This window comes from Rana temporaria, chromosome 13 (genome assembly GCF_905171775.1).
Source record: "Rana temporaria chromosome 13, aRanTem1.1, whole genome shotgun sequence".
In the NCBI taxonomy this organism is placed as follows: Eukaryota; Metazoa; Chordata; class Amphibia; order Anura; family Ranidae; genus Rana; species Rana temporaria.
This window is the reverse complement of record NC_053501.1, coordinates 70268281-70291986: the sequence shown is the minus strand read 5'-3', so window position 1 is coordinate 70291986 and position 23706 is coordinate 70268281. Positions and strand designations below refer to the sequence as shown.

The window sequence follows — 23706 nt, the reverse complement described above, 5'->3', positions numbered from 1 at the left end:
GATTTTCAAATTGGCCTGATTTTCACAAATTGGATAAAGTTGTTATATAAAATGCCAGTAGCGAAAGTAAACAACACTCAATTTGATTGGTTTCAATTTCAGAGGGGAACGAGACCAGGGTACCCGCTGTCCCCCCTTCTCTTTGCCCTCGCATTCGAACCTTTAGCAATAGCTCTTAGAACAGCTCCTGAGATAAGAGGGTTTAAACAAAGTGAGATAGAAGAGAAAGTGGTATTATACGCGGATGACCTTCTCCTGCTCCTAGGACATACGCAGAACTCAGGAAAGCTATGGAAGAAATTAAAAACTTTGGCCAATTTTTGGGACTCCCCATAAACTGGGGAAATCCATGTTGCTACCAGTAGATCCCTTAGAAAAACCCCTGCCGCAAGAGGCTGAACAAATCCAAATAGCAAATCAAATAAAATACTTAGGGATAATCATTTCTAGAGACCCTAATCAATATATCTTAGATAATATGGTCCCATTATTGGATAAATATAAGAGGAAAATTAAAGTGTGGAAACGGCTCCCACTATCAGTGGTGGGACGATGTAACTTGATAAAAATGGTGTGGATGCCGCAGCTCCTTTATGTTTTACAAAATTCCCCAGTATGGATATAAAAAAAATGGTTTCAAAAGATGGATACCATTTTTAGGGAACTTATTTGGAGAAAAGGGGTGGCAAGAATTTGATTAAATATTCTTCAAAGATCTAAGCAAGAAGGTGGTGTGGCATTACCACACCCGTTTAGTTATTTCCTTGCAGCGCAGCTCCAATATATGAAGGGATGCAACATGGAAGGGGGTGAAATAGAGAGGAGGTTACGCCTACATAACACCAAACATAGTTCCCTAGTAGAAACTATGGAGGCAGGATCCTTCCCTCTGAAACTGGGAAAATAATAACTTGGGGGGAAATACAGAAGATGGGGACAGTCAGGGAATGGGAGAGATGAGGAATAAAGAATATTGAGCAGTTGTATCAAGACGGTATATTAAAAACTTTAGGCACTTAGAGAACAATATGCATTACCAAATACATAATTTTTATAGATACCTGCAGATCAGGCATGGTCTTACAGTCCAGTACAAAGGAATGTTAATAGCATGGAGTAAAATCCCTCTGCTCCAGGAAATTAATACAAGAACATCAAAGGGTTTAATATCAAAAGTTTACCCTAGTATATACAAGGGGAGACTGAGAGGAACACAAGGCCCGATACAAAAGAAGAAGTGGGAAAGAGATGTTGGTAGCATAACCGAGAAACGGTGGGAAAGAATCCTGGAACTTGCCCCATTAGTTTCATAATCCCCCTCCCAGAGGATGTCCCATCTATTTTTATTTAATAGAGCTTATTATACCCCGGACAAGCTTTTTTGGTTTGGTCGTAGATCAGATGCCAATTGCCCTAGATGTGGAAGAAATGAAGGGGATATGATTCACATGTTTTGGAAATGCCTGAAACTATTTCGGTACTGGAGGGAGGTAGTGGGAATTATTGAGCAGATTTTTGAAGTTAATATGGAACTGGAACCAATACAAAAGTGTATTGGGTTGGTTAGAGGGAGAAGGAAAAATTGGTAATAACCAGCTCGCAATTTTAAGATGCCTATTTCAGGCAAGGAGGCTGATTGCACAGAGATAGCAAACGCCTCTCCCACTGTTAAGTAAAGAATGGAAACAAAGTATGAATACAACAATACTGAAGGAAAGAGTTACGTACATCAGACAAGGTGCTCTTAAGAAAATTGAATATAACCTGGAGACAGTGGTGGGAGAAAAGCAATATCCAAATCTAATGAATAGTTGAGGAAGAAGGGAAGAGATGAGTCAAGGAAATAAAGGTTAAGCGGGAATGATAGAGGAATGAATGTAGATGGATCTGAGAGTGAGACAAATGTGTTTGACAGGGGAGGGAAGATAAGGGAACGATTGCTGAAAGAACAGTCTAATTATTTATAAGGAATGGGGAACTACCTATGGTTTTTATGATATATTATGTGTACTGTGTTTGTATGTTTCAGGGAAGGGTGGGGAGGGAAATGTGAATGTGTAGGTGTATAATAGAAAATTATTTAATAAAGATATGAAGTGTCTTACAGAATCAAATTTTGCCAGAGCGCTTAAAGACATTGCTCTCTGCGTTACTCTTTTGTGTTGATGTCTTAGAACAGTGGTTCTCAACCTGGGGGTCGAATGACGATTTTCCAGGGGTCACCGAATCCTGGGCTGTTCCTGAAGCCCACGCTGCTCTTCCAGCCTTTTCGCACAGCTTCCCAGCTGGGCTGTCCCTGGAGCCTAGAGGTCAGCTAACTGGTGAGGAATGTGAAGTGGGAGGGGCTTGAGGAAACCCCATCTCCTGAGTTCATCATAGGTGTCACTGCTACGAGACACCACAAAGTAGGAGACACAGTGAAACCGGAGACACGGTGAGTAACACTACCTGTGATTTATAGGATTTATAGTTGCCCTTAAAAGTCCCCAATACAGTTCTCAGATCAGCAGATGACCTTGATCAAGAGCACCTAAGTTGGCTGATTAGAACCACCCCCCCCCCCCGCCAGCACTGCCACTGATCCCAACTTCCCACCAGCATTGCCACTCATTACATTCTCCCCCCTGCCGCCAAGGAGTAAGAGAAGGAATAAAAAAAAAAAAAACATGGAAGGGAGAGGAAAAGAGGGGGAGGCACAAAGAAAAGGGGGGGGAAAGAATAAGAGAAAGAACAAGAAATACGTCAAGAGAAAGGGATGTGGGAAAAAAAATTAGCATAGAGAGAGAAAAAAGGGAAAGAAAGTAGAACAAATAGAAAGAGTGGTACATCCTAAAATGTACCATAAGGGGTTTTAATGCTGTACAAGTGGAAGGGACTCGGGGAGCTCTAAATGTCTGTGGATTAGGAGCGCAAATTACTTGTCTTGCCTTGGGTGCTGACAACCCACACTACGAAAATAATTTTACTGTTGGGGGTCCCCACAACCTGAGAAATTTTATCAAAGGGTCATGGCACTAGAAGGGTTGAGAACCACTGCCTTAGAACAAGTCCTGCCACAGATCTTCAGAATGACTCTCATTACTATCCATATGTGCAGAAACTTATGGATAAAAGGCTAGTCAGCTGAAACTGCTTGCAAATGTTGCCTCACACGTGTATGCTTTGAAGGATGATGTCTATTTGGTGAGGCGCTTGACAAATTCATCAAAGATGTTACAGGAGGAAAATAACTTGTTCCTCGGGGGTTTCTACCTCCTTAAATAAGAGTGCCAAATAGCTCTCCTCAGACTTTTTTCAAAGCCAATATTCAGTCCTTTCTTTCAGCGCAAGGCTTGGAAAATAAAACCTAAGTCTACCCCAAATCCCTCTTCACAATGAAGAGGCATGCTCACTACTAAGGCCCCGTACACACGACCGAACATGTCTGCTGAAACTGGTCCGCAGACCAGTTTCAGCGGACATGTTCGGTCGTCTGTACGTCCGACCGGACAATTTTCCGGCGGATCGGACAGGTTTCCAGTGGACAAATGTTTCTTGGCATGCTAAGAAACATGTCTGATGGAAGCCTGTCTGTCGGACATGTTCGGTCGTCTGTACAGACTCACCGGACATGTCCGCTCGGCCGAAAGCCCTTGCATGCGTCGAAGTGATTCGACGCATGTGTGAAAGCATTGACCTTCCAGGGCCGCGCACGTCGTCGCGGCGACGGCGCGGCCATGTCACCGCGTATCGTGTCCGCGTGGATTTCTGTTTGATGGTGTGTACAACCATCAGACAGAAATCTCCGAAGCGGACATGTCCGATGAAAACGGTCCGGCGGACCGTTTTCATCGGACAGTCCGTCCGTGTGTACGAGGCCTAAGAGTTGCGGGATGTCTGTTACAACTTGCCTTTGTCTGGGTCACAGATGTCCCAGACCTTTTGGTTTAATCATCCTTGCTTTCAAAGGGGTTCAAAATGGAGTTTAAAGTTCTACCTCCTCATTGTTTTATTCTCAAAGCAGCCAAAATCTTCTCAAGTACAGTCAGATCTGCTGATTAAACAATTTTTCTGGGAGTGGTCCTTTGAGTTCTTCTGGAGGACACATTCAAAGGGTTCTATTTAATCTGTACACAGTGCAAAAACCCAATGGGGGGTATTCATCCTACTCAGGACCCAAAAGCCCTAAAAAGGGCATTTAACCACTTGCCCACTGGGCACTTATACCCCCTTCCTAACCAAGTCAGTTTTCAGCTTTCAGCGCTCACATTTTGAATAAGAATTACTTATTGATTTTTTTTTCCCACACAAATAGAGCTTTATTTTGGTGGTATTTAATCACTACTGGGCTTTTTATTTTTTTGTGCTATGAATAAAAAAGCATAGAATGCATTAAGATAAAAAAAAAAAAAAAACTTTTGTCTTTACAACCACTTTAATCTAAAAGCCACGGCTTTCATAAGGAAGATGGACTTTCTCTTTGTCTTGTCATCAAGGCCTTGCAAAGGACATTCTGCTTCAAAATAATCCACTATTGTATAGGTATAGACACCTTCAGCACTCTTACATGCTCACTCTATCAAATCGGTGGGTGTTTCCTGGGCATTCTGACACCATGTCTCTGGTGCCCAGCTTTGCAAGTTCGCCACCTGGACTTCAGTTCCCTATGTTTTCCATGTTCGGTCTGGTGGAAACCCGAGCTTCTGCAGCTTTTTACAGACAAGTTCTTGCAGGAGGTTTGTTGACCCTTGTTGTTGGGTCCGTCTGTTTAGTTTGTTTGCCTTGTTGTAGCTTCTCCTATACATTAGGAATGTCTCACGGTCGTGTGCTTCTTTTTTGCTAAGACCCCCTTTCACACTGTAAAGCGCTGCTCGTTTTAGCGGCTGTTTAAGCAGTGCTTTTGTTCTGCTTTTTGGACGCTAGCAGGGGGGTTTTAACCCCAAAGAAGGGGTTAAAAACTCCCATGTTGCAGCGCTTCCGAGGCGCTTTGGAAGCGCTGCCCATTCATTGCAATGGGCAGGGGTGTTTTGGGAGCACTGTATACATCGCTCCCATCCCGCCCCAATGATGCTGCTTGCAGGAATTATCCAAACGTCCTGCAAGCACACAGCCCGGCTGTGAAAGCACCCATTGCAGAGAATGGGTGGAAGTTTTTTAAGGTGCTTTACAGGCGCTATTTCTAGCACTAAAGCACCTGAAAACTGCATCAGTGTGAAAGGGGTCAAATAGCAGCGGACAGCTGTACACAGCTTCAGCACATCATGGGCACCAAAAATACATAGGGTACTATGTTGCATGGGTAATTGCGCACATATGCATAAAGCCTTATTATGTAGCTATCAAAAAATAAAAAGAAACTTGTCAAAGGAGAAATAAGTGGTCTGCCTTTGTTGTTGTTTTTTTTCTCTTAAAATACTAGTTGCCTGGCTCTTGATCCACTGGCTTTAAAACATTGAGTCATTGACCTAGAATATTGTCTGCCATTCAAGATTTATCTAAATTAACAGCACAGTGGCTACGTGATTAGCACTTCTGCCTAGCAGCACTAGGGTCTCCAGTTTAAATCCCAACCACTGCACTACCTGCCTGGAGTTTGCGTGTTCTCCCTGTGCCTGTGTGTGTTTCCTCCGGGTACTTAAGTTTCACCCCACACTCCAAACATATGCTGGTAGGTTATTTGGATGTTGTCCAAGTTGGCCCTAGTATGTGTATGAATGTGAGTATGAAGGGAGGGACTGATGTGAATGTACCAATATATATGTGCAAAGCGCTGTGTAAAGTGATGGCACTATATAAAAACCTGTAATAAATAAATTAAAATAAACCTGCTGTATACTTGTTTCAGGTCTGTGAGTCTGAAGTACTGAAGCCAAAGATAGACAATTAACACTTCCCCATATTTCCTGTAAAGAAGAAATATTGGAAAAACTATAGTTTCTGATGACTGTATTTGTAAATACAATATTGACTTCTGAAATACAAAAATGATTAATAAACCGAATGGCATTTTCTTTTGATAGCTGTCCTTTTAAGACTGAATGTTCACATTTTTAGATAAGCCCAAATTTTTATTGATTTTTTTTATCTTCCTTCTTCCACCAAAACTAGAATCTATTGTCCCCAGACAAAACCAAGCACTGTAAATGTTTGCACATGGCAACCAATCTCTGCTGCTGCTGTGTATGTAATGGTCGGTGCATGCTAATGACCAGTGCTCATGTTTTGATGACAAATTTTACATCATTCCTTAGTAATTCCACTCCCTATGACTATTGTTATTAATCTACTACTTTGCTTTTTTGTCTCAGAAATAATTTTCTTTCACATTTCCTAGGGCTTGGAAAACCAGTTAATATCGAAAAGATACAGACAAAAAGTAGTCAAGCTAAAGGAAAGGATCGCCTTACTGGCAGAGCCCAAAGGTAACTTTGTGTTCCATACCTTTTATGGTCCAGTTTCCCAAGGGCCTATTCTTAAAAGTCAGAAATCAGAAATTCTAGCTTGTTGCATGTTTGTAAATCTCGCCACTTTTATAAAAAAAAGCTGAAGCTATTGTTTTCTCCTGCCTGTCATGGATATGCAGTAATGTTTGTCTGTCAGCTTACCTCCTCCATGTGTTTACCTTAGAGGCCAGCCACTCTCACCTGGCTGCTTAAGTAATCTCTCCTCTCTCTAGCATGGCTCTACCCCAGGCCCTATCAGGGAACTCTATATTAACCTGTGGACTGACTTTTGGCATGTCCTTTGTTTATCCTTGTCTGCTAGTCACCTTGACCTTTGGCTTATCCCCTCACTATATCTTGTATCCTGAGCTGCTGCTTCCCCTCTATCCTCTATAGCCTACAGTGAGCACCGGCTGGATCTTAGACTCCCCGCCCTGGGGAATCTTGAGCTCTAGCTCCCTGTGTGATCCCTGTTAGTGCTCCAGTGGACCTGCCTTCCTTAGCCACCCAGTGTTCCGTCCGCAGCAGTCAGCCGTAGGGTCCCAACAGTGTTTGTTAAAGTGGAGGTTCACCCTATAAAAAATTTCTAACACTACTTCCAGCCAAGTTCTGCATATAAAATGACACTGACCTTTTTTTTTTTTCCCGTAGATAGCATTTAGCCGTGGAATTCACTGCGGCTTCCGGGTAGGGAATCCCGCGGGAGTGGGCGTTCCTATTGACATGCCAATTGATTGACATGCTAAACGACGGCGCACACAGCACGTCACGACTTCCCGAAGGAAGGTCGGCTCGGCTCTATTCGGCGCTGAATAGAGCCGACCCAAGCTTCTTTCGGGAAGTCATGAAGCGCTGTGTGCGCCGTCGTTTAACATGTCAATCAATTGGCATGTCAATAGGAACGCCCACTCCCGCGGGATTCCCTACCCGGAAGCCGCGGTGAATTCCACGGCTAAACGCTATCTACGGGAAAAAAAAAAAAAAAGGTCAGTGTCATTTTATATGCAGAACTGGGCTGGATGTAGTGTTAGAAATTTTTTATAGGGTGAACCTCCACTTTAAGCTATTGTGTGTTTGAGTTCCTGCTTTCCATGTGCTACGTCTGTCTCTGTTTTACCAATCTTGGCTTGTTCTTGACTATCCCTGTCTACTTGTGACCTTGACCTTTGGCGTGTCTTATGTTTATCTGTGTCTGCTAGTTGCCCCGACCTTTGGCTTATCCCCTCACTATCTCTTGTATCCTGAGCTGCTGCTTCCCCTCTATCCTCTATAGCCTACTGTGAGCATGAGCGGGGGGACTCTGGGGGCCGCGACCTGGATCCAGTTGCAGCCTAGTCCATCCTCACCACTAGAGGCTCTGGTGAACACCTGCTGGATCTTGGGGAATCTTAGGCTCTAGCTCCCTGTGGGATCCCTGTTAGTGCTCCAGTGGAGCTGCCTTCCTTAGCCATCCAGTGTTCCTTCTGCGGCAGTCAGCCGTAGGGTCCACTACCTTAGCGGTGCACTCCTGACCCCAACAGTGTGCATCTGTCACCTGACCACTGGTGACCTGACAGTTTGATCAGCCATGGACCCAGCTGATGTGCCACTACCCGGTGATTATCCGTTGCAGGGCATAGTCTGCAGACTTGAGACCCAGGAATCTAATCAGACCCAGGTGATGCGATTCCTTCAGGATTTGGCCTCCCGTTTTGAACAGGTTCAGGCCTCCTTAGGACCCTGGGTTCAACAACCTCAACCGGAATCAGCGGCTGCACCTATTCCAGTCGCAGTTGCAGCCACACATTCACTACAACTGCCAGCTCCATCCTGTTTCTCTGGGGACTCCAAGGCCTGCAGGGGGTTCCTTAGCCAATGCACTATTCATTTTGAGCTCTATTAATTTCCCTCCTCTCCAGTGAAGCTTTAGCCTGGGCAGCCCCACTGTGGGAACTGAATGATCCAGTGGTTTCTAGCCTGTCTGACTTCTTGAAACTTTTTCGGAATATCTTCGAAGAACCAGGTCGTGTCTCTTCAGTGGCCAGCGCCCTTTTACGTCTTTGCCAAGAGTCTGATTCTGTGGGACAGTATGCTCTTCATTTCCGCATACTGACGGCTGAATTGAGCTGGAAGAATGAGGCCTTAGTCGCAACCTTTTTGCATGGCCTTTCTGATAGAGTGAAGGATGAATTGGCAGGATGACCAATCCCCACTGATCTGGACAAAGTTATCTCCTTGTGTAACCAGATCGATATTCGCTTTCATGAAAGGACCCTAGAAAAGCGGCGCCAGCATTCCTTGATCCTTAGTCAGCCTGAGCTCACCCTCACCTTCTCGTCGTCTTCTTTCTGTGTTCCTTCATGTTGATGCTTCTTCTCATTCGGTCTCGGCATATCTGGATTATGGAGCCGCTGGCAATTTCATGGACTGGGAAATCGCATCGTCCATGAGACTTACCCTTTTGCCCCTCACCACGCCATTGGTGGTCTTGGCGATTGATGGCACTGTTCTCCCAGGGGGTCCTATCTGCTTCCAGACACTCCCTGTTAAGATGTTGGTAGGTGAAACTTCACTAGGAGTGTATATCCTTCCTTATCTTACCTAAGGCCTCAACTAGTGGCCCCATTCTCCACACGTTGACTGGACTACTGGACAGATCCTGGCATGGAGTTCCTCCTGTTCCTCGTCCTGCCTACCCAAGGTTGCCCCCAAAAGAGAAACTTCCTGCTGCCACCATCCCAGTATCTTTTGCTCTTCCTACTGCGTATAGTGATTTCTGGGATGTGTCCTGCAATAGTCGGGCTGATGCACTTTCTAGGTCATGTGGCTCTCTGGATGAGGAGCCCACATGTGAACCTGAGCCGATCATTCACTCCAGTTTGCATAACCATTTACCTTTGTCTGTCCCTAAATACCCTTGGACGCACAGCCAGGCTAGCTTGTCTGCAAGTTCTGCAGTCGCTACGCCTTGCGATGCGATTCAGGTAGCCCCTACACCTGACCATGCTATTCACTCGGTCTCTGAACTAGTTATGCCACTCCAGTCCATGCCCAGTGAGCCTCCTACTTTTCCTTATTCAGGACCTTCTGCAACCTTGCCTCACCCTAATACTGTTGTCCATTCAAACATATCTAGGGGGTTCAATTCTGCTTTTCTTTCAGCTATCCAGCTTGACTCCTGTGACTTGTCACCTTCTAACCAACTTGACCTCTGCCCAGTCTGATGGTCCTGTGCTAGCTGCCTAGTTCATCTTTAAGGGTCTGGGCTCCTCAGATTCCTGTTGATCCTCTCATGCCCTTCCTTATTCCTAAAAGGCCTTTGGTCCTCAATAAATCCTCTCGTCCTCTCCCTGCCTCGGTTCCGGTCTCTGAGGATAATCTAAAGTACGATCTTGGTCAAGTTCAGGATTCTCGGCTCTGCAGAGGCATTCTTCAGTACCTTGTGCATTGCAGAGGGTTTGGTCCTGAGGAGGCATCTTGGATCGCTGCATCTGAGGTCTTTGCACATTGTCTGTTGAGGAGGTTTCCCTTTAAGCCTGGGCCCAGGCGGGGGAGGGAGATGGGTCATAAGAGGGGGGGGTACTGTCATGGATATGCAGTAATGTTTGTCTGACAGATTACCTCCTCCATGTGTTCATCTTAGAGGCCAGACACTTTCACCTGGCTGCTTAAGTAATCTCTCCTCTAGTATGGCTCCACCCCATGCCCTATCAGGGAACTCTATATTAACCTGTGCACTGCAAGCCAGCCATGCTGATCAACGGTGTTTGTTAAGCTATTGTGTGTTTAAGTTCCTGCTTGCCGTGTGCTACATCTGTCTCTGTTTTACCGATCTTGGCTTGTTCTTGACTATCCCTGTCTGCTTGTGACCTTGACCTTTGGCGTGTCCTTTGTTTATCCTTGTCTGCTAGTCACCCCAACCTTTGGTTTATCCCCTCACCATCTCTTGTATCCTGAGCTGCTGCTTCCCCTTTATCCTCTATAGCCTACTGTGAGCATGAGCTGGGGGACTCTGGGGGCCGCGACCTGGATCCAGTTGCAGCCCAATCCATCCTCGCCACTAGAGGCTCTGGTGAACACCTGCTGTATCTTGGACTCTGTGCCCTGGGGAATCTTAGGCTCTAGCTCCCTGTGGGATCCCTGTTAGTGCTCCAGTGGACCTGCCTTCCTTAGCCACCCCCTGTTCCGTCCGCAGCAGTCAATCGTAGGGTCCACTACCTTAGCAGTGCACTCCTGACCTCAATGGTGTGCATCTGTCACCTGACACTGCCTTACACGTCCCTTTATTGCAGTTTTACTGCGAAATCTGTTCTGTGATGGTTATAAATATATATTTTTTGTTCATTATTGAATTGGGCATGCTGTATTACTTTCAAAATAACACAAATGAAGAAAATATCATCGTGACATAATGGACTTTTAAAGTGGTTTTAAACCTCTACATATACAGCGAGGGAAAAAAGTGTTTGATCCCCTGCTGATTTTGTACATTTACCCACTGACAAAGAAATGATCAGTCTATAATTTTAATGGTAGGTTTATTTTAACACTGAGCGACAAAATAAAATCTAGAAAAACGCATTTAAAAAGTGTTATAAATTGATTTGCATTTTAATGAGTGAAATAATTATTTGACCCCTTCGCAAAACATGACTTAGTACTTTTGCGGCAAAACCCTTGTTGACAATCACAGAGGTCAGACGTTTCTTGTAGTTGGCCACCAGGTTTGCACACATCTCCTGAGGTCCCACTCCTCTTTGCAGATCATTAAGGTTTCAAGGCTGACATTTGGTAGCTCAAACCTTCAGCTCCCTCCACATATTCTCTATGAGATTAAGGTCTGAAGACTGGCTAGGCCACTCCAGGACCTTAATGTGCTTCTTCTTGATCAACTTCTTTGTTGCCTTGGCCGTGTGTTTTGTCATGCTGGAATACCCATCCACGACCCATTTTCAATGCCCTGGCTGAGGGAAGGAGGTTCTCGCCAAAGATTTGATGTTACATGACCCCGTCCATCGTCCTTTTGATGCAGTGAAGTTGTACTTTCGCCCTTAGCAGAAAAATACCCTCAAAGCATGATGTTTCCACCTCCATGTGTTGATGGCGGAGATGGTGTTCTTGGGGTCATAGACCGCATTCCCCCTCCTCCAAACATGGCGAGTTGAGTTCATGCCAAAAAGCGTGATTTTGGTCTGATCTGACCACAACACTTTCACCCAGTTCTCCTCTGAATCATTCAGATGTTTATTAGCAAACTTCCGACAGGCCTGTGCATGTGCTTTCTTGAGCAGGGGGACCTTTGCGGGCACTGCAGTGTGTCACCAACTGTTTTCTTGGTGTCTGTGGTCCCAACTGCCTTAAGATCATTAACCAGATTCTCCTGTGTGTAGTTCTGGGCTGATTCCTCACCATTCTCATGATCATTGCAAACTCCACGAGGTGACATTTTGCATGGAGACACAGACTGTGGGAGATTGACAGTTATTTTGTGTTTCTTTCAAGCCTAGGTCTACAATCTTGTCCCTGACATCCTTGGACAGCTCTTTGGCCTTGCCTATGGTGAACAGATTGGAAGCTGATTGATTGCTTCTGTGGACAGGTGTCCTTTTTACAGGTAACAAGCTGAGATTAGGAGCACTCCCTTCAAGAGAGTGCTCCTAATCTCAGCTTGTTATCTGTATAGAAGGCACCTGTGAGCCAGAAATCTTGCTGATAGGGGATAAAATACTTATTTCATCTGGATATTTGTGTGTTTATTCTGTCTCTCACTGTTAAAATAAACCTACCATGGGGCGTGGCTTGACCGCACTGGAAGATGGCTGCTTAACTCCTTGGCTCCCACTGCTGCAACTCTTCTTTCATCTACCGGAGGGTACTTACCCGTGATTCTTACACATTGATTGTACCGTAAGATTACCTGGACACTGCTGATCCTATTTATCGATTTTTTTTTTTGAGGGAATCGATTATCGATTTTGGAGTGATAGCCACTGTTCCTCCTCAACCTCATCGACAAGCATTGAAACCTTCTCTTTGGGATTTACCACAGGTATTATCCCCTATTTTGATTATTACTCCTTCCAAAATGTCATCTGATAATTCGGAAGGTCATCTGAACGTGGGGTCTGTACAACCCAGCCTGATGGATCTTAGGTCTGTAGCGGCAGACGTTAAAGACACGCTGTCAGCGGCCATAGCCAAATTAAGAATTGACTTACGCGACATAGCTAATCGCGTGCAAGATGTTGAAACATCTACTGTTCAACATGACGCAGTTATTCGCCGTATGACTTTTAAGATGGACGCTCATACACTACAATTGAGAGACCTCCAACGTCAAACTGAAGACTTGGAGCACAGAGGACGGAGACATAATGTGCGTGTTAGAGGCCTTCCTGAAGAGGTCGACAGTGACCATCTTCTTGACTGTATCACTGAACTATTTAATGGACTTTTGGATAGGCCTCCTCGCACCGTTATAAACATGGGACGTTTCCATAGAGCCCTTAAACCCAGGGGAAAAGTCACCGACCCCCCGAGGGATGTGATCTGCTGTATGGTTGACTACAAATTAAAAGAAGATATTCTTAGATGCCAGGAACAAGTCCAGCCTTTCTTATAATGGATCACGCATTCAAATCTTTCAAGATCTTTCCGGCATTACTCTTAAAAATAGAAGAAATCTTAAGCCTTTACTTGAAGTTGTTCGTAACAAAGGCATTGTTTACAGATGGAAATTTCCATTTGCCCTCTCTGCCACACATCAAAGCCGCACTGCCTTGCTGAGAGTACCTGAAGACCTCAGAGCCTTCTGTGACGCACTTACCTTACCTCCTGTTGATGTTCCTGACTGGTACGCGGAGTTCCGTCCTGCGCTCAAAAAGAAAGACCTTGTCTCATCTGAACCGATGGAAATGCAAACGACAAGATTCCGTAGGAGACGCTCTCCTTCCCCTGACAAATGCTCCCTTTCTTCCAGTGGACCGCGTGTGGAACCCATCAGCTCTCCCCGCTCGCGGAAATCGCGTCAGGTCTATTGAACAGCGCGCGTCAGACTCGATGGAAAAAACTCTGACTCCACGTGATACGCGCGCTGCACCAATCTGCTCGCTCCACTCCTGTCAGCTGCCTCTGACCCACTGAATGTCTGATCTACACACGCGGGACCCAATGACGAGTGCCTCCTTATGTCACATGGTCCGCGCGCCGACCCAATCATCGATGGAAATGACTCTGACTCCACGTGATAAGCACTGCACCAATCTGCTCGCTCCACTCCTGTCAGCTGCCTCTAATTCACTGAATGACTGATCTACACATGTGGGATCCAATGACAAGTACCTCCTTATGTCACATGGTCCGCGCGCCAGCCCAATCATCTCTTCTCATGCACGGGTTTCATCTCAATACTGATAAATGGATGCGAATGGTCAGCGCGCCTGGATATCAGCTGATGAGATTGTTGCATAAAACTGTTCAATGGCTACAGGTCTCTAATGCTCTCTAAACATGCTCTTCCTTCTTTTTGTTTGATTGTTCTCTATCTGTCGCTATACTAACATGCCATTTATCCTGCACTTATAGCCTCTCTATTGAAATGCTCTCTCCCTCTTACGACTGACTGGTGCTTCTTACTTGTCTCTTCTTAGAGTGGAATATGTTGGTTTTTAGGCATGTACTCTGAGGAATGTAACACTGATGCACCTGTTACTCAAGCTATTTATTTACATTGATTTTTCCTCCTTTTTTGGATTCTCTCAGGAATTTGTGACATGCATTCTATTTGCAAGTAGAGTATTTCTAAGCTTGTATTTGAAATTGTTTAATACTTGAAATGTCATTTTTAATCTTCCCTCGCTGATCCTTTGATATTAAAATATTTTTTGTGTGGTTCTTGATGTTTTCATCATTTGTGGGTTTTTTTTAAACACTACTTTATGAACCTTAATTGAAGTGCTCACTCTTTATCTTCTTACGCGACTGCCCTATGTGTCAGTTAACCGATTTTCACATAGGCTCTTTTTTCTCTGTGGGTTTCCGAGGCTAGATCTCGATAGTACGTTTGAACCCTTCTCCATGATCTTTTTGCCTCTATTTCTGGTACACATCCAGATGACATATTGTTTTGTTTTATATTTTTTTTTAGGATATGACCCAATAATAGCGGTTATCTTCAGATTCCTTCTATTATTGCGTTATCTCTGGTTAGGTACTTCAATGTTCTTGAGATTACTCTCCGTTATGGTATACGCTCCTCCTTTTTATAGTGTTGTAGCGGCGGGGTATGAGTCCTATTATATAGTCTCTTCTTGTTCCGGACTTTCCAACCCCGTCTCAGTGATATAGTTCTGGGTATCTGGTCGCATACCCATTACTTTATTCTGAACCGAACCTCCTTAACACTTACGGTTAGAGTACTAAGCCGTTCTCTCCGTAGGGTTTTTGATTTATTTTATCCTTATTTTATTTATTTATTAAATTTTTTTTTTTCCTGTCTTGTTTTTGAAACTTGTCTCTTGTAAAGTAAAATGTTCCAACCCCCTTCTAAAGGCCAATCTATACTCTTTGAATGTTAAAGGCCTTAATGTTCCTGAAAAAAGATCGAAACGGTTTCTATTGCTACGTAGAGCTAAGGCTGACATTTGTTTTTTTACAGGAAACTCATTTTAAATCAAACAATATACCAAATTTTCATAATAATTTATACTCTGTTGAGTACCACGCCACCAATCCGGAGTCTTAATTCGAGGGGCGTTTCCATTTTTGTTTCTAAAAATTGCCCACTGCTAATTCAGGACTCATTGATGGATCCTGATGGTCGTTATATTTTTCTGAAAGGTACTCTTTACAACAAAAAAGTTACGTTAGCTAACATATATGTCCCGAACAAGCAACAGGTCCCATTTCTGAGGGACACCTTTGACAACCTCCACCGTTCTCAGTCTGGTTTGTTAGTATTGGGTGGGGACTTTAATGTAACTCTTAATCCTTTGACTCCTCTTCAGGTACCTCCACCTTACCCTACTCTGCTCTTCGTTCAATAAAAAATGTACTTAAGGGTTTAACTCTTCATGATACATGGCGCACTTAAAATCCCAACACCAAAGATTATACTTTCTTTTCTCCACCTCACAACAAATACTCCCGAATAGACTATTTTTTCTTAAACCATACGGAACTTGACTCGTTGATCTCCACATCTATTGAGCCCATGATTCTTTCGGACCATCATCCAATTTCAATTTCCCTTTCTTTTTCCAGTAGACCGATTAAATCATTCATATGGAGACTGGACAACTCCCTCCTTAACAACTCCGAAAACACTTCCTCGGTTAGTTCTCACCTACAACATTTTTTTGAAGAAAATTATTCTTCTGATACACAACCTTTGACCCTTTGGATGACCCACAAATGTGTCATTAGAGGGATATTTATTTCCATGGCCTCAAAACGTAAAAAAGCCCATCAAGCTCGTATTACTGCTTTGGCTGATAATGTTCATGTGCTTGAAATCAAACATAAACAATCATTGGCGGTTGATGCATTTATTGATCTTCTTCATGCCAGGGAACTTTTACTTGAAGAATTAGACAAAACGACCAAACGTAAATTTATGCTATCCCGCAAACTTTTTTACGAATATGGCAACAAATCTGGGAAACTGCTGCAAAGAGCCCTGAGAACTAAAAAAGCAAACTCTACTATCCACTCTATATCTGACTCTTCAGGGACAAAATTACACTCCCCCACTGATATTGCTGCGCAATTTAAAACTTTTTACTCCAAACTTTATAATATCTCTATTGACCCAGGCTCGGGTTGCGCAACCCGCAGAAAACAATTGATTACTGAATTCTTGAAACTTAACAGCCCCAATCCGATTTCTAAAACGGAAGCCGATAATTTAGATTGTCCACTTGAATGGGATGAAACGAAATTGGCTCTCAAACAATTGAAAACGGGCAAATGCCCAGGTCCGGACGGACTAACTGTAGGCTATTATAAATCCTTCACCGATATTGTACTCCCTTATTTTTTAAAAGCTTTCAACTCAATCCCCGATCATCCACCCAACAACAACAGGGATCTTTTAGAGGCACATATCACAATGATACCTAAACCTGAAAAAGATAAACTTTTAGTCTAATTATAGGCCTATCTCCCTCCTGAATGTAGATTTGAAACTATATGCCAAAATTATTTTGAATAGATTGTTGCCTCTGATTCCAAATTTAGTCTCACTAGACCAGGTTGGTTTTGTCCCTGGACGCGAATCTAGGGACAATACTCAGAAAGCCATTAATATTCATCATTGGCTAAATAAGCACTCTAGGCCCGGATTCTTTCTTTCTCTCGACGCGAAGAAGGCGTTCGACAGGGTTGCATGGGACTATATGACTGAATGCCTAAAATCTATTGGACTTGGAGACCGCTTATTGCGCTACATTCTTGCCCTTTACTCCTCTCCCACTGCAAGAATAAAAATTAATGGGTACCTGTCAGGCGCCTTCTCCGTGTCGAACGGGACCCGCCAGGGTTGCCCTCTATCTCCAATTATATTTATTCTAACTCTAGAACCTATTCTCAGGAGAATTAGAAATAATCCTGATATTAAGGGTGTTGATATCAACAACAAAACATACAAATTGGCCGCTTATGCAGACGACATCTTGCTCTTTTTGACGGATCCCATTAATACCATACCTAATTTGTTAAAAGATTTTTCTACTTTCTATCAGATCTCCAACTTGTCAATTAATTTTGATAAATCCAGGGCTTTGAATATCGCTTTACGGAATGACATAGTGGCTCTGTGTAAGCACAATTTCCCATTTAAATGGGAGGATCGATCCCTATCCTATTTGGGCATACACTTACCTCTTCAACTGAAAAACTTATATTCTTCCAATTTTCTCCCTATTCTCAAATCCATTTAAGGAGACCTACTAAAGTGGGACAAAAATATTTTCTCCTGGTTTGGAAGAATAGCCATAATTAGAATGAATGTTCTCCCTAGGCTTCTCTACGTCTTGCAAACAATCCTGATTAAATTACCAGCATCTTTTTTTTAATTTTTATAAAAAACTGTGCTTAAAATTTGTTTGGAATTCTAAACAACCTAGGATTAAATGGGATACGCTAGTAAATCTAAAATTGTCGGGTGGAGTGGGATTACCGAATTTACAGAAATATTATTGGTCGTGCCATTTATCCCGTATCATTGACTGGCACCTTAACAGAAAGACGAAGGATTGGATTGACCTGGAGGAAGTGTTTTCTAAAGTCCCTTTACATCATCTCCCCTGGACTGCACCTCGTAAAATTCCCTGTGATAATAGTAACCACCCCATTACTGATCCCACACTACAAATCTTTAGATCCCTATGTACTAAATACAACATCTCTTCCTCCCCGGGTCCGATGACTCCTATCCCCGTGATCCTGAATCTTTTTCCTGTATCCACAACTTCCTTCTTGGTTAATCCTACCTTGGCTCCCTCTCTAAGAGCAGAACTCTTTTTCATTGATGGTCAATTTTTAACCTACGATACCTTTTGTCTTACATTTCCAGACTTCATTATTTCTAAAATGGACTATGAGATTATACTAAATTCTAAATTGAACTCTAACCCTCCTCTGACTTGGAGTAGGCCCAAGACCCCCTTTGAAAAGATATGTGTTAATACTGATCCCCAAAGACATCTTATTTCGAAAATATACTCGCTTTTATTTTCTGATGTAGATCTTGAGAAGGATGAGAATGTCCAACATTGGGAAAGATTTCTTGGTTTAAACCTCTCTGTCAACGACTGGCATCACATTTTCACCAATATTCATAAGGGTTCTATGAATGTCCTTACTCAGGAAAATAGTTATAAAATCTTCTCCAAATGGTATAGGACACCTTACATCATTCATAAATTCAGCCCTACCACTTCCCCTACCTGCTGGCGCTGTAAGTCCGCCTTAGGGACTCTCCTGCATATTTGGTGGGACTGCTCCCTTATTCAACCCTTTTGGAAGGATGTTCACCGCATTATCCCTCTCATTACTTCCTACTTTCCAGATTTCTCCGCTGCCCAATTCCTACTACACCATACCACATTGCCCCAACAAAAATACATTGGTACTACAACTGATTAATGCAGCCAAGCTCTGTATCCCGACACGCTGGAAAGACACCTCCCCTCCTAGTATTTTGGAATGGCTCTGAAGAATTGAACGAATTGCAGAAATAGAGGATCTGATTTTTCAATCATGGGATTCCCCTACTAAATTTCGTGATAAATAGAGTTGCTGGACAAACTTTGCTAAATCTGCTGAGTTTCAAAACCTAACTAACCATTCTAAACGTTAATTGAACCCATTCCGGTCTCATCGGGCCCTTTTTTTTTTTTTTTTTTTTTTACTTTTTTTTTCCTTCTTCCCCTTTTGTTAATATTGATTTTCTTTGGTTTTATACTTTCCATCATAACAAATTGTAATGTCATTAATTCCGGTCCTGATCGACCGCTTTATCTGATCCCATTTGATGTGGAATTGAAATGTATGTTTAAATGACTTATACTGTTCTGTAGATATTATTGATCCGCTGCATTTCACCTATTGGTTATCTTGGTGAATTTTCACATATGTATTGCTTATTGTATGATTTCTTCTGAAATACTAATAAAATGTTTAAACAAAAAAAATAAACCTACCATTAAAATTATAGACTGATCTTTTTTTTTTGTCAGTGAGCAAATGTACAAAAATCAGCAGAGATCAAATACTTTTTTCCCTCCCTGTACCTACTGAAGTGACAACCCTGAGGTGATGCACAGAGATTAAACAAGTCCTCCTACATAACTTCTACCTGTTTATCTGCAACCCTCTTTTCTATACAGCCCTCTAAAACACAAAGATCAAAGGCTTTTTCCCAGCTCCAGCAGTCAGAGGTTGACGATCTTGCATCACACACTACACTGCATATAGAACAGTGGGAGCTCTGTGTAAACCTAGACCTTGAGTGGAGGCAAAGGACACACAGCTGAGGCTGTCAATTACCTTCTGTGTGTTGGAGGGGGGGGGATGAATAGTCATAAGTGTCTAATGCAGATAGTAGTGGGGAGAAAGACATCACACGTGGTGCTTTGACTTGAGGCTAGTATACACGATCTAGGGATATGGTCTGTTAATTTTTCAGTCCAAAGGTTTACTACCACATTAATTTTTATATAAAATCACCTAATCATCTCAACTGCTTTTGTATAAAGATCAGGACTGTATATTGTGTATAACTGTATAATTTAAACACAGTTATAATGTGGGTTATGATTTTAATTGTTTATTTTCTTTGCCTATAAATCAAGGGTTTGCAGGAATTTTTAGAGGAAACTGTTATCATTTAGTTAGTCTCCAAACATCTTAAGCATTTCTCGCCCAGCCTATAGCAGAATGACAGCCAGGCGGGATAACATGCCGACGCAGCGCGGTGATCGGAGGTGCTGTGTGTCAGTCTGACACACTGTATCTCCGATCGTGGGATGGAGCCTCTGACAGAGGCTCTTTACCACGTAATCAGCTGTGACCAATCACAGCTGATCGTTGCGTGAACCAGGAAGTGCCGGTAAACAGTATTCCTCGGTTTGCGCTAACAGCGAAAACTGATCGGCGGCTCTCCCTGTCAGAGGGGAGGTCTGTGCTAAAACTAAGAAAATTGATTATCGGCACAGCTCCATTAGATGTGCCACCACAGCTGTCAATAAGTGCCCATCAGCTGCCAGTTGGTACCCCATTAAAAAAAGATGCCAGTGTCAATCACCATGACAATCAGTGCCCAGCAGTAACACATGTCAGTACCTCATCATCAGTGCCACCTGTCGGTGTTCATCACAGCCGCCAATCAGTACCCATCACAGTCGCATGTCGGTGCCACCTATCAATGCCTATCATTGCTGCATATTGGTGCCCATGAGTGCTGTTTATCAGTGCCACCTATTAGTGCCCATCAATTCTACATATCGGTGCCGCATCATCATTGCGCATAAGTGGCATTCCTAGTAACAATTGACAATTTGACACATAGACCCAGATTCTCAAAGGACTTACGACGGCGTATGAGAGTCCGAATGAGAGCCGTCGTATCTATGCAGCTGATTCTTGGAATCAGTTCCGCATAAATTTGGCTAAAATACGAGCAGCGTTAGTCTCTTACGCCGTTGTATCTTAGTTGCATATTTACGCTGGCCGCTAGGTGGGGTTTCTGTAGATTTCCGCATCGAATATGTAAATTAGCTAGATACGCCGATTCACGAACGTACGTGCGCCCGGTGTAGCAAGATACGTTGTTTACGTAAGACATACACCGGCGTAAAGTTACCCCTCAAAGCAGGGGTAAGTCAGGTTAGGTATGGACGTCGGAAATGTACGAACAGCGTCATGTTTTACGTCGTTTGCGTAAGTCGTCCGTGAATGGGGCTGGACATAAGTTATGTTCACGTCGAAAGCATTGACTATTTGCGGCGTAATTTTGAGCATGCGCACTGGGATACGTTCACGGACGGCGCATGCGCCATTCGTTAAAAACGTCAATCACGTTGGGTCATGATACATTAACATAAAACACGCCCACACTAGCCTAATTTGAATTACGCGGGCTTACGCCGGCACAGTTACACTACGCCGCCGTAACTTTGGGCGCAAGTTCTTTGAGAATACGGGACCTCACTAAGTTACGGCGGCGTAGTGTATCTGAGATACGCTACGCCCGCCTATAGATAGGCACTTCTACGAGAATCTGGGCCATAATCTCTACTAACTGGTGGCTTTGCCTCGCAAGCTTCAATTGTTTTGTCCTTCACAAGGATAAGGTTGTCCTGCCTAAGATAAAATACATTTTTTACTTGATTTCTGCTTCAATCACTTCATCCCAATCTGGTCCCATTGAGAAAGTTTCCCTAGAATCTTTGGATGTGTTAAAAATGGAAACTGATGCCCAACACCACTGTTAAGAGGTCCAGAAACAACTTTATTCCAATAAAAATGTATGGGGGCAATCGAACAGTGTTCAGGGGTCCATCAGGGGCTTGATAAAAGCAATGTGTGTGAACTAGAAGTGAGCTGGACCTTTTCTTGTTTCTTTCAGTGTTATTACAAGCCATGGCCTTGTCTGCAGCTGGGTTGGCTGCCAAACGATAATGTGTCTTGAATTGAATCCCACCTGGGCACTCACAGTGCAATGCATGTAGTTAGGCACAGTTTGTTCTACAGGTTCAGGACGGTGGTACATTCATATGGTTCTCAGTGAATATGGAAAGGTATTGCAGATTTGTTCTGATAATGCACTGATACTTGTAGTCCCAGAGCAAGTATGAGGATTAATATCTCCATTACACATGTAGCAAGGTCCCAGGCCTCCTTTAGTCTAATTAAAACCTCTAGAGTTAGGGATAACTGACATCCTTTTTTATAGCATGGGTTACAAGGCATGGTGGGTGTAGTGCAAGATAGATTCATGGACACCAGACACTTCCTGAATGCAAAGAGATTTATTGTCTCTTAAACAGAACTGTGGAAGAGAGGGTTCAGGGTCAGGACACCCTTTAGTAGTTGCAATGTTAATTAGCAGACTCCAAGACTTCTATTGGTGGACAGCCATGCAGGGAAAGGCACCCAGCCGGATGCCACATCTGCATGTGTAGACACGCTGTCTCCTATGGCACAGGCTTACAACAGTTTCTAACACAAGTTGTAACAATCTCCTTGACTTCTTCTACAATCTCATCTTTTGGTCTTCACTCAACTGAGCTTCCAGTCTCTCTCACACTAGACTTTCTGATCCACTGCCACTGGATCTCGTGAGCTCTTCCAATCTTCTCACTGAGTATCTTCCTCAAGCGTCACCCCCTCAATTTACAAAATGCAAAGTGAGCGAACAGAAGAAAAATCTAAATCAAATCGGTATCCCTTTGGCTTTAAACCAGCATTAGTTCTTACACTTGTAGCGCTACCACCGCAGGAGCCGCTTTAATTTTGTTGGTTCCCTACTCTGCTTCTTCAACCCTAAGAACAGACTCAACCCCACTGGCACACCTGGCAGTAGTGTAAATACCACCCGAAAATACACAGGTTATAGTGTAATTGGAAAGAAACTTTTACTTTGTGCTTTTTAAAGAGAACGAAACAAACAGTCACAGTAATACAAAGCAGTAGGTGTGTATGATGAGGTATGACAAAGCAAACATTACAAGAAAAAGTAACAAAGTCAAATTCATCTGCTCTTAGAGGACTCCTTTTAAGTGAAATGACCCCAAGAACAGAGGTAAACACATGAGAATAGAAAGTCAAAAAATGCATGGTTAATGTCAGTAGAGCATCTGACAACCCCAAGAACAAATTGGGCTATATGAGTCCAGGCAGAAGGAGGGTAAAGGAATGACCTTATCTTTGTTTGTCTGTCCTCTCTCTTCCTCACCCTGTCACCACAGTCCCAGCAGGCCTGCTTAACCTCAATACCTGACCCAGTGCACTGAATCAACTCCCAGTGTGGATCCACCTTTAATTGACTAGTGTCCTGAACACAGATAGGGCCCGTTAAGATCTTGAGCTACTTTATAGTGGTGCACTTATTGATCTCCAGTAATGAGGTGAACACACTTTGTACATTCAAAGGGCTTGATAAGCAACCAGTATTGTATTCCTTTGGGGTAGTGGACAAGTACTTCCACTGCCAGGCAGAGTGTTTACAGTCAGCATTACAGTCCTAAGTAACTAAAAGAGGCAAAGTGACAAAGATAATACGGAGTTCTGGCTTAAGGAGTATTAGGCGAAAGCCCTCTCACCGGCTCCAGTGTCAAAGGCCACAGAAGAAGATGCTGCAGTCCTTACAAGTGCCTAAATGACACCACCTCACAGGAAAATCACACGCTGATTGGGATGTCTGGGCATGTCCTTGGAGTCCTCCTTTAGCTCCGGATGCCCGCCGCTGACTTCCTGGCTGTAACAGGCTCAACATCTTAGATCTAAGGCCGCAGCATTCTCGTCCCATGTTCAAACTCTTCTCTGCCTTGTGGTAGCTCTGCCCCTTCTCCCAGAAAGCCTCCAGGGAAAAACTTTCCCCATGCAGCAGTGCTTCTTGGAAGGTGTAGTCCTCTGTGAGTTGATTTCAATCAAGCAGTCTGTGCTACAAACTCCATCTTCCAAAGTTCTTTGCATCGACTCCATTTCTCCCTGGATTTGCCCACTAACCTCTGCTATGGAAAACTAGGTGAAAGGGCAGAGTGGGCTATCTTCCCTGTGAGAAGGAAAAGGAACGGGGGAAGAA

The 23706-nt window shown here is 43.5% G+C and overlaps 1 protein-coding gene across 5 annotated transcripts in view; it reads left to right on the top strand.

The window, feature by feature from the left end:
• Nucleotides 1-23706, top strand: part of CCDC9B (coiled-coil domain containing 9B) — a 160324-nt gene that overhangs the window by 117944 nt on the left and 18674 nt on the right. For 4 of the 5 annotated variants that reach the window (XR_005744822.1, XM_040333622.1, XM_040333624.1 and 1 more), the window contains one exon: nucleotides 6314-6401. The exons of the other annotated variant lie outside the window; for it this stretch is intronic. Coding sequence is in view for 3 of the 4 variants with exons in the window: in XM_040333622.1 (XP_040189556.1) it covers nucleotides 6314-6401 (88 nt within the window). In the remaining variant the exon portion in view is untranslated. The remainder of the gene's footprint in view (nucleotides 1-6313; nucleotides 6402-23706) is intronic. 5 annotated transcript variants of the gene reach the window in all.